Here is an 11,774-nt window from a genome sequence, read left to right on the forward strand (position 1 = left end):
AACAATAAATTAGACACGTATTCATATGTGAGTGTGATCAAAACCACCTTTAACCCCAGTTCATGTCCAGCAGACACATTTCACATAAATAAATCAAAATAAATCTGAGAATTTAAAGATCAGTAATAAATTATCTGGGTGTATTTTTCCATGTCGTGTCACATATTCAAAAATTTTAATGAATTGCAGAGTATATATCAAAGGAACAGCTCTACATTTTAGAAATCATGCTTATTTACTTTCTTACACAGTGAAATGAGACAATTACCATCACCATTACCATTAGCTTAGCTGTGACAGACTCCAGAAAGTCACTTCTTCTTCAAGAAATAGTCTGGATTTTTTTTTTTTACTTGTGGACAGAGCAAAGCTATCTTATGCTAACTAAACTAATCATGTCCTGGCTGTTTAACAAACTGACATGCGGATCCCTTCAACGTCTCAATAATAGTAATACAGACACAAAAGAAAGAAAATTCCACTGAGTTGTGTATATATTTTTATTTGCCCTGCATTTAACATTTGTAAGGATACCAAATACTGAAATTCTCATTGTTTTATTCAAAGAGTCTCCATATGATGTTGCAACCAGAATTTAACCTATGACTCTGTTTGAGAAAGTGCTTGGCTTTGCACAAAATCTAAAACCCCAGACAGATGTAACAACTGGGAGATTAAGTGAGGAAAACTTGTGTCATTAATGTCCCCTTTGTACAGTTCCTACACCAGCCTGAACAAAGACAGCAGCCTAAATGAACACACAGGTCTCAGTGAGTGGATGCACATGCATTTCCATTCATTGCATTTATATTTAATTAACAGGTCAGTTGACAGCACATTCAGGTGGTCAGAGCCAATCTAAATGTACAATTGGCACCAGAGCTTTAGAAATAAATATGCATTCAAATCTCTTCCATCCACAGTGGAGTTTAGACAAAGATCAGGTGTGTGTCCTTGTCCACTCCATAGTTGCCTTTGTGCTCCTCGAACAGATCGCTGAGTTCATCCATGTACAGCTGGTGGAGGGCGTCAAGTTCCTCGGCTGTTGGCTTCTCATTCCTCTCCACCCTAATTGGCCGTCCAACTGCAGAGAGGTGAAAAGGTGCAGGACAACACACTCGGAGTCAGTGTACTTTATGATTTGCAAGATTTTCTGTTTGATGCTAACAGAGGTCAGTTTTTTTTTAAAAAAAACGGGGGTGGGGGGTCATACAAAAAGAGTGCATGCCCAGCAGTTATAGAGGGCTGTGGTGTGGGTCAGTGACTGTTGCTAAGTGTGGTTGCAGCAGACTGAGCCACATCACTGCCTGTCTCTGCTGGGCTGACAAACCTTGTTCTTTATCTGACTAATACAACTCACGTTCATTGAAACTCTATTTGCCAACTTAGTGACATTAGATGCTTCCAACAAAATCAATACGTGGTTGGGAAATACCTGAGCAGAGGTACAGTGACAGTGACTCTGATTTTTGCCTGCCAGATAAAGACTATATTCTGTAGCTGAAGTTTATGGTGATTAACACCTTTACACTGATGAGAGTTAAAAGCAATCAATGCAGGAAAATGATGACTGCAGACTGTGACCTGCTGCATGCACTGTCACTCCCTGATACACAGACAAATGAGTAAAGTCATTCACTCACCTATTGTAGTGATGGGTTTTCTATAGGGCATGAGACCAAAGGAGTATTGGAAAATTCCACGTGCATGGAAGAGAGGCAGGGAGATACCCATGATGCTTTGTAGCCGTTCCTGTGTCCATCGAAGCCAGGTTCCTTGGGGGTTTTCCACTTGATCAAATACCTCATTCTCTCCAAAGGAGAAGACCGGCACTAGATGAGCTCTAAAAAGATTTTTAATGACAATGTTGTTTAATTCATCATCATCCACTCTTTCAAATCCTTGCGCATTACGTCTGTTTCTCATTCTTGATTGATCTCATAACAGACTTTGTGCTTTCCCAGGAAATTCCATGCGAGGGATTTGAATGAGTCTCTGTTTCAAGAGGCCACACTCAAGCCTCAAGAAGCCTAAAATGAATAGATTGACAAAATCCTTTCAATAAGCCATAAGACCTTAGAGAATTAGCTGTATTTAACTGAAAACTTTCCTCATTGCCCCAGGGCTCTCTGCTCTTACCCATGCTCCATGGCCATTTTGATGAAACCTTTCTTCTTGGCCAACATCACGTTGTAGGTCCCAGGGTGGGCGTCAAGAGCCTCTGGGGCTCCACCAACTGCTATTACAACAGCACTACCACCACCCCTTCGCCTCAGTGGATAGCTGGCACTCTCTTTGTCTGAAGGAATCAGACCTGAAGTGTTGAAACAGAAAATAAGGAGTGATTAAAATGATACACAATGATCATACAAAGTCTAATAATAGCTTTTAATACTTGTTTGCTATAAAATACACTGAACATATTTAGGTAAGCATGAGTCTTTGCACTGTGTGCGAAATGAAAGAGACATGCATCATGGGTCAATCATAAAGGATCCGATCCATCATGATTGAAGCAACCCTGGCCCAAACCTGCACACATGATGTAGTCTCTGAAGAACGGGGCTCTGAACCAAAGGGGCAACATGAGCAGGTAGCTGGTGAGGCCAGGAAACAGCTGTCTGAAGCCTGTGGCATAGGTGCAGAAGTTAGTAAAGGCTCCTGCCACCAGCACACCATGGGGATGGAAGCCTAAGATGTAGTTGTGCCTGGGATCCAAGTCAGCCATCTTCACCAACTGGAGGAAGAAAAGGGAAGAACTTTGTGAAAATGGAAGCATTAATGTTGATCTGTGCCTAAATCTGAATATGGGTCCATATCCAGTTGCACAAACATATTTTGGATTTGAGATTAATAGGTTCCATAACAGGTTAATCGAGTGGAATATTTTATTTCAGATCATCTGATTCCAGTATTGGCCCAGCTGGCTGCAACCCAAACATGTGCCTTGATATCTTAGTTTCACCATTGTCTTTGACCCTCTGATCCCTCTCTCCTCCCCCCGTCACTGGCCTCTGCACACTGTCCAAAAACATTTAGAACCAGCCTACTGTAAGATACATTTCCCCCTGTACCTCCACAGTAGTACATTAATGCAAGTACAATTTCTTACTTGTACTTGACTATTTCCATTTTATGTTATGTTCATATGTTACTCCATCTCAGGGGTAAATCTGTGCTTGTTACTCCACTAATTTAGAATTACTGCTTACTTCTCAGATTAAGATTTTGCTCAAATTTAAAAAACAAAACAAAACAAAAAAAAAAAAAAAACCAGACATGATCTGCTTATAAAAAGGTTGAAGACTGAAGTAGTGGTTCCCATCCTTTTGACTTGTGGCCCCATAAAACACTGCTCTGGTTTGGAACTATCTATGAATTGTTAGTGTTTTAACTGAAGTGACATTTCTCCTTTAGACTTAGACTAGACTTTGTTGATCCCTTGGGATGACTTCCTCAGGGAAATTAAGTAAGTTTAAACCTCTGAGATGAAATTGTTTGAAGTGCAAAGAGGAAAGAAGTTCCAATATTTCACAAAAAAAGAGAAAGAGAAGATTTGTGTTGGGAACCACATGCTAACTTGATAAAGTAGTTACTGTAACCTCCACCTCAACCAGCTCCAACAGAAAAATGCTGCTTACACTTTGACACATCTGTAATAATTTAGTAATAAACGGGTTATTTTCTTGCAGAAAGTACTTTTACCTTTGATTGAACACATTTAGCTGAAAATACTGCTGCACTTTTACTTATGTACAGTTTTAAATATGGGGATTTTACTCAGAATAGAGTATTTTTACATTGCTGTGTTGGTACTTTTACATGAGCAAAGTGTCTGAGTTCCTCTCCCACCACTGATAACAGCATTAACTCTTGTCACCTGTTATTATTCGCTCACACAGATGCCACAACTTATAGTTCCACCACATTTTCTGTTATATTGCAGACATCTTTTTGTCCGTGCCACCACTTGTGAGTGTTTCATGCATGTCTCACAGTTCTTATTAGTAGAACCTCCACATGAAACAACAGATCAATGCAGTATTGGTCACTGCAGCTGTACTGCAACTATATACAAACCACACAACAAAAACACACACCACTGTGGAGGTCAGTGAATGCAGAGTGATATGTTCAATGTACCTTTGAACTGTCAGTGAGTTTCTGTTGTTCCTGTGTCCCCTTGTTTACGTACAGTGAAATTCTGTATGTTGGCAACACTCATCTACACCAGTGACACCTGGCTAGCTCCAATTCATTTATTTATGCTTGCACAGTTTTAATCATCTTGGAAAATCTTGGGCATTAAGTAATATTTCTCTGTGGTATCAGAAGTAATGGTTTTTGATCTCTAGCTGTAAATGACTTGATAAGGTATGACTTGATAAGAGTGGTGTTTGCGTGTCTCCACTAGCCTAGAGTGGCTATGGAAGAGATAGTGAGAGGCACTAAAGGTCACTGTCAAGAGTCACTTGTCCTGCGTTGTAGTTTGTTTTGCAGTGCATAGCAATGGTGAAAAAATAAATCTGCTCCCCTCACTGTTTGTATCTGTGTGTGAGATTAGAATTTCAAGGCCACAGTGCTCTGAGGGCCACATTCACACCCATTATCTGGGAGCCATATTATCTTCTCAGGGACAAACAGGCAGCTTCAGAGTGTTTCACACACTTCAATTTTTTCTCCTGCTCTTTTTCTTCATTTATTCTTTTTTCTTCTGTTTAATAAAAGTGACAACACTCACCCAGCTCTGATACAGAACTGAATGCCTTAGTTGGACACATCTTGTAGTTGATCAATGTAAGATAAGAAAAATAAGCTTTTTACTGTTTAATAAAGCCACAATATTGGACCCTCACATTGCTGGTGTGGTGTTTTGTGTCCATACTGTTTGTATTGCGGGTACCCGGTGATGGTGTCCCCCAGGTCACAGAGTTAATCATTGGCTCGAGTTCCTCTCTTTAAGGCCAGAGCTGTTTATAAACAAAAGAAATGTTCACTAGTGGCCAATCAGTGAGCCCTCCCACAGGGCTGTCACCATGAAATAATCTGTATTAGTATTGTCCCTGCCGAGGACTTTGGTTTTAGTCAATAAAGTATGGAGGACCAAAGAACTGAGGGGCAAGTGCTTTTTGGTGTGGATGCACATGTAGATCTACGAATTTATTTTCAAGAATTTCCTTCTGAAATATTGTGAAGATTCTCACTGGTTTTTGCTACACCACTGTACTCTGCCAGGTACATACAAGAGTTAGGTTTTTCACGTGATACCATTTTTTTTAATAGGTTGCCAAATTCTTGTATGGTGGGGTTTATTTGACAAAAACTGCCACAGCTTCAGAAAAACTAGTTATTTTGGGTAATAGGTTTTTGGATAATAGGCTTATCTGCTTTTATGCCAAGTGTTAGATGAGAGGGTTGATACCACTGCGCAACTGAATCCTGTTTTGGATGTCATACACATATCTGCTTTGAACCATCCTACATCACATGATGACGTTTTATTGATGGCCACAGCAATCTGATAAATTTACAGTGGGCAGCCTGACCGCAGTGCTCATGGGTTTGACTCGACTTGAATGTTCTAACAGTGTACAGTGAAAGGTTGTAGGTGTTTGTCAGAATCATGGCAACCATTACTGTCTATCGCAGTGTGAATTTTGTTTCAGAGCCAGCTGAAAATATCTAAGTTAAGTCACATAGAGGAGAGGTTCTGTGAGAGATTTAGTTACATATGAATTTTGCATCATCATCCCATCTAAATGCATTTTTGTCCTTTTCTTAAAAACCATGTGAGCAGACATCAGCTGGTGAAGATGTCTGTGCTGATGATGGTGTAATTAGAAATGGTGGGGAAAGGCAGACCAGTGAAACTAATTAGACTCTCTAAAAGACACTGCTTCTCTTAAACCTTACAATGACTCGTTGTTACATATGAAATGAGGCATACAGTCAGATGATGCTGGAAATGGCTCACTTTGAACTGGACGTTGGAGGTGGATGCAATACACAGAATTTTTGATTTTATCAGAATTTTTGATTTTATTCTTGAAAATGACTGAACTTGTCTTTATTTCTACAGAGATTGAAATGTAGCATTACTCTTCTGTCTGATACATCTTCACCAAAGATGACACAATAACCAACTCCTGCAATTCTCACCTTAGTTGCAATAACATGCAGACCCTGATTATGTGAGCCTCTTATTTTGAAGGCTAGAATATTCTGAACAGCCATTAAAAGCACACAAAGACAAAAAACAACAAGATTTCTGTGTGTGAAACCGTCAGAAAGTTGCTGACTCTGTGGTGACTTTTTATTGTTTCATTATCAGTTAAGACTATTATTATTATTCATTTTACAAACCATATTATTATGTCATGATAGTATCATTACATCTGTGCCAGTCTTCTCCTGACTTTTATTATTATATGGTTCTGCTTTTATGATGCTTACTGCTGTAACTGCCGCACCTTTTCTTGGTTTTTATCATTATTATTATTATTATTATATTTTTATAATCGTCCTACTTGGCCATAAAGCAACATTTTACTGTGCATAAATAAAGTATAGTGATGTAAATAGTACTAGTAGCATTAATATTGTTGTTTAAAATATTTCTATATATAAAATTGCATAGAGTGGAGTGATTACCTCAGATAGTTCAACATAATAAGCCTATATGACAAACTGTGTTATCATTTATGACTTAAAAGGCTAATTCATGTAAACAGAGGCATGACCTACTTAATACTCAGAGATACAACTAGGTCTAAAGAGCTGGTGGAGTGTGTTGCTTTTACAATTCTGACCTCGTTTTCTTTTAAAAAGCACATTATAAACTCAATTTCCCTGTTCCCACGCATGAAACTTACTCTGTCTAAAAAAAGATTGTCTGTCTTTAAGATTTGTCTTTATAAATAAGTACTTTAAATAAGTTCTTTAAAATATTCTTCAGACATCAGTTTCATTTTTCACACATCAAAATATTGTTATCCAAGAAATTCACCAAATGGTTTGCAGCAATTCTTCAATGATATATGCAGAGCTCTTTCTAAAATGCTGTTGTTGTTGCACTTGTCAGTGTCTTATCAGCACTGTCCAAAGTATACAGTAAGTCTTCCCCAGTGGCAAGAAGTAGTAATGTAATGTGGTGGATGTATGCAGCAGAGGTTCTGTTCTGACGTTCTGTGCTTTTCATGATCAAAAACTCTTTCAGCCAACATTAAACACTGGTGCTCTGTTTAGTCATAAAATATCAGGCATTTTTATGATCAAAAGCCGATAAGTCAAGGATATGCACTACTAATGCACAACCACAAGAGGGACACAACGAGCCGCAGGAGGGAAGTGTGCATTGTACAGGGCCAGTTTAAAACCTTTGTAATGTCTCATCAAACACGGTTAATTTATGTGAAACTGAAGTACAGCTGCTAACTTATCTCTCCTTGCAAACAAATTTCAAAACCAACACAGCAAATCAAGTAAGTTTTGAAAAAACCTCTGCAGCATTAATAATCAGTTATCTATTCCCACATTAGATCATTATATGATGTGTGTGTAAGCAAGAGTGAGCAGCCTCTAGCAGACATTCATGTTCACTTGATTTCTTTTCACTTTAAAGCTGGAGTGGGTGTTTTTCAGTGTAGCAGTGAGTTCACAGTTTACAGACGTGGCTGTAACAAACTGGTTATCCATTTTTATATGGAATAACAGCCCTCTGTCATTTCTACTGTCAGTTCCTCTAGATACTAAAATATTTCTGGTTTGCAGCAGCAACTGATGAGCCAAGGCTGGGCGAGCAGCCAGAATAAAACTGCAAAAAAATCATTAGAAGGCCACTGATCTGCTACAAGATTAAAGTCATTAAAGTGATTTGACATTTTGGAAAATGAACTTACTCACTCTTTGCCAAGCGTTAGGCAAGAAGATTTATATCAGTCTCATATCTATACATTAAATAAAAAGCTGGAGCCAGGAGACAGTTAGCATAGCATAGGATACAGCTTGGAGACACAGAAACAATTAACTTGGCTCTGTCTAAGACTGGTTTAAAAAATCCCACATACCAGCACCTGTGAAGCTCAATAATTAAGATGGAATATCTTGACTGTAAATACAACAGTTAGTGATTTTTGGTGGTTATGTGTAGGACTTTTTCTTTGCAGGTGCAGTGACTTCCTGGAGTTCACTCTAAGATTGTCAGGAAACTGTTGCTGCTCCAACAAAAATGTAAAGTGACAACAAATACAAAAGAGCCATGCCAGCTGTTTCCCCTTGCTTTCAGTCTTTATGCTAAGCTAAGGTAACCATCTCCTGGCTCCAGCTTCATATTTGATTGACAGACATGCGAGTGGCATCAATCTATACATTTAACTTTCAGCAATAAAGTGTTTGTTTTGGGGACTGTTCCTAAATTTCTATAATTATTTGCACATTTTGTTCTGCATTTGTTGCTTATTTAGTATGGTATTTTAGAGTTGATGAAATTTCTTTCAGTAGCATAATGTAAACACACAAAGACACAGCCTGCAGTACTGTGTTTAATCAGACAATAACATGTTTACTGTAGGGTTTGGAGAGGCTGTGTGCACATATGCAGCACATGTCTATAGGGAAAAGAGGGCCATCATCCATCAGTGGTCCATTTGCTGCCAAGGACAGAGATAAGGCCACTGCTAGAATGTAGCTGGAGATCAAAGATTAGATAAAATGAATGGGTAGAGCGAGATGTTCTAATGTCCTTTGTTCTGACCTGTGGAGGTAAATCCCACACCACCTAATATGGACTTTAAGGCCGCTTCATGGCAGTGATGTGCACATGCATTATATATAGTGATAAGCCCACAAACAAACACTGTCTGGAAACTGTCTCTCACCTTGATGGGGAAGTAATCCCGCATGTAATCCCAGAGTTTGAGGCCACACAAAAAAGGCACCCTGCGGCCTCCACGTGCTGGGGTGTCATAGTCAAAGCACCACCAGACGGCATACAGCACACTGATCAGCCAGAAGCGAGTGAACAGCAGGTAAAAGAACAGGAAGATGCAGGTGGGTGCTGAGGAAAGAAAGAGTCTGTGTAGTGAGCAGCAACTTTACTGTGGACAAGTGGATTATATAACCATCCATTCTGACCTGCCCTAACAAATGCAATAGACATGGTTACTATAGAACATCACATGTTCTGCTGGAATTAGCCATGTAATGAATTTAATGAATGACAGGCATCTGCTCTGCATCAATACCATTCAGTTCTGCTGGAGATTATATCATAAGTGGTTTTGGTGGTAAAGCAATGCTATGGGAGATTGTGCTTGCATGATTGTACTATTTAATATTTAACTCTGACGTAACTTCATTTTAGCTCAGGGATCTTTGGTTTTTCTGGGTACACACAATCATCAGTGTTCAGTTGCCAAATTTCCTTTCAAAAACAGTACTTCATCTATACTTTAAATGATCATTCCCATCATGTAATGGCCTGGACGTCAGCCATGACATTATCTTTATGTATTAATTCTTTTTTTTAGCCAAATAAAGTTAGGTTGGGAGGTTCCAGTGGCCTAAGTGCATACCACATAAGTGCAACATCTACTTTTAGATTTCTGGCTCTGGTACTTTTGTTGCACATCATAACTCTCTCCTGTTAACTGTCAAACAAAGGAAAAATGCAAAAAAAAAAAAAAAAAAAAATCTTTGAAAAAGTTTTGAGGTTGAACTGAGTATCCCTGTAGGAGACTTGCCTGCTGCCCAGTATGATGTGAGTGGTTTCACTCCTTATTATCTAAAAGGCTTCAGAGTGTTTAAAAAACACAGTACAGCCAAACCACTGGGGGTGCTATACAGGAGTGAACTGCACTCTCCCGTATGGACATCTCAGGTGAAACATTTTTTTGGTTTGAATCCTGTCTCATAGGTTGCTCCTCATGGCAGAGACAAACATCCTTATCCCATCAACTTCTCACAGGGGTGCCCCAAGGCTCAGTACTGGGATCCCTTCTCCTTGTAATATACACCAGCTCTTTGGGTCCAGTTTTCCTCTCGTGTGGCTTCTCATATTAATGCCACACAGATGGCACACAGTTATACCTGGGTGACCGCACAGTCTCTCAGACATATCCACATGGATGTCATCATGGCCAATCAAATTTAAATCAAATCAAATTTAATCAAATTTAAGTAAGTGCCTGTAGAGTGACTTCTGGGTCTGCACTCATCTAATTGAACTCAGTCATATAGTTTTATGCTTCTTCTTGGCAAATGCATTCCTCCAAGTATCGTCATCTGCCATTGTCAACCCTGGACAACCCCTGCACACATGGCAATCCCAGTCCACACTGTTCTTGTCCCAAATGCTATCATAGCAGGGGCGTCTCTTTCTATCTTCAATGATCTCTTAAAGGCTCATCTCCTCTGAGAGTACATCCTCTCCTAACACCCTAACGTGCCTAACCAGCACTGCACTTTCGGTGCATTTCTTAAACTGATCTTGAACTTTGCCTTATTGAGCAGATTTAGTACTTAATATGCTTAGCACTTATCAAGATCCGCTACTGCACGGACGCTTTACTGTTGCAAGTCACTTGTAAGTGGCCTTGGATAGAAGCCTCTGCCAAATTAGTAAATGTAAATTATGTTGATGATGTTCTCATTCTTAAATTTGTGTGAAGCTAATCTTTAGTATATTTATTGTTACAATATACTACCAGCTATGACAGGTTGACTGCACAGGACACACCTCCTACCAAAGTGAATCAGTTGTAACACCTGAGCACCACCTGCTGCTCTCATATTTACTTAAATTCTACAGAAGAGCTAGGCCAACATATTTTAACACCTACTGTAAAGAAGTGAAGACTAACTGTAGCAGATCGGTACTTCACTACCACCGTATTAATGCTCCATCTATAAATGTGCACACTCACCCAGGCCAAGGAAGGAGAAGACCCACTGCAGCACCACGGCTGTCTGTAGTCTCCTGTGGAGAGGTACGTCCAAGGGGGCGAAATTAACCTTCATGTTTTCCACAGGTGAAGAGAAACAAACCGAGGTGCTGCAGCCGGTGGCAAAGAACAAGAGCAAGTAAGGTGGGTCCAAAGTCTACGCCTCTCACCTCTTCACCATCACCTCCGACTGACAGTCTTATCTCAGAAACTCAATAGGGTTTGATTTGTCACTCCATATCTACCACACCAGACTTTTGACCCTGCAAGGAAGGAGCTGCTGAAACACACAGTAAAGCATTCAAACTATGAGCAACAAGCAACGCAACACCAACTATAAGTCAGTGAGAGAGGGATGTCAAAGGCCTTTTTATGTTGCTTTTACTGCTGTTTAACTGCCTTCCCTGCATGGTTAGTATGACTGTTGGTCTTTAAAACTGTAAATGCAGCCCCATCTGGTTGAGCAATCACGTAACTGCATCTCAGTGTGATACAGATAGTGATAAGGGTCCTCTGTAGAAGTCTGACATATTTGTTATCACATGATGCCATTGTCAGTGTTGTAAGAAATACTTTGAAATTATTTGTTTTATATGGCTCTATAACCAGGCTTAAATTCAAGGTGTGTGGACAACACACTGAGGAGATTTGAAGGGTTATCAAAGGTGTCAATGAAGAGCCAAAACGATAACAGGAGATAGTGGGGGAATAATTGATGCATTGCATCACAAGTCAACACACAACACTGAGATAGACACTGCTATTCTCCCTCTCTCTCTCTTTTTAAAAATATATTTCACTCCTTCAGTTAGATTGACATTTGCCAGATTCAGT

The 11,774-nt window shown here is 39.6% G+C and overlaps 1 protein-coding gene across 1 annotated transcript; it reads right to left on the bottom strand.

The window, feature by feature from the left end:
- Positions 1 to 482: 482 nt before the first annotated feature.
- mogat2 (monoacylglycerol O-acyltransferase 2) lies at positions 483 to 11,133 on the bottom strand. The gene is made up of 6 exons (XM_018692593.2): positions 10,923 to 11,133; positions 8,877 to 9,055; positions 2,533 to 2,737; positions 2,140 to 2,314; positions 1,644 to 1,843; positions 483 to 1,084 (listed from the first exon to the last, which is right to left on the bottom strand). Exons 1-6 carry the CDS (start codon positions 11,014 to 11,016, stop codon positions 930 to 932), a joined length of 1,008 nt encoding a protein of 335 aa, XP_018548109.1. The 5' UTR covers positions 11,017 to 11,133; the 3' UTR covers positions 483 to 929.
- Between the last annotated feature and the right edge of the window lie 641 nt (positions 11,134 to 11,774).

Source organism: Lates calcarifer, linkage group LG20, assembly GCF_001640805.2.
Source record: "Lates calcarifer isolate ASB-BC8 linkage group LG20, TLL_Latcal_v3, whole genome shotgun sequence".
Taxonomy (NCBI): domain Eukaryota; kingdom Metazoa; phylum Chordata; class Actinopteri; family Centropomidae; genus Lates; species Lates calcarifer.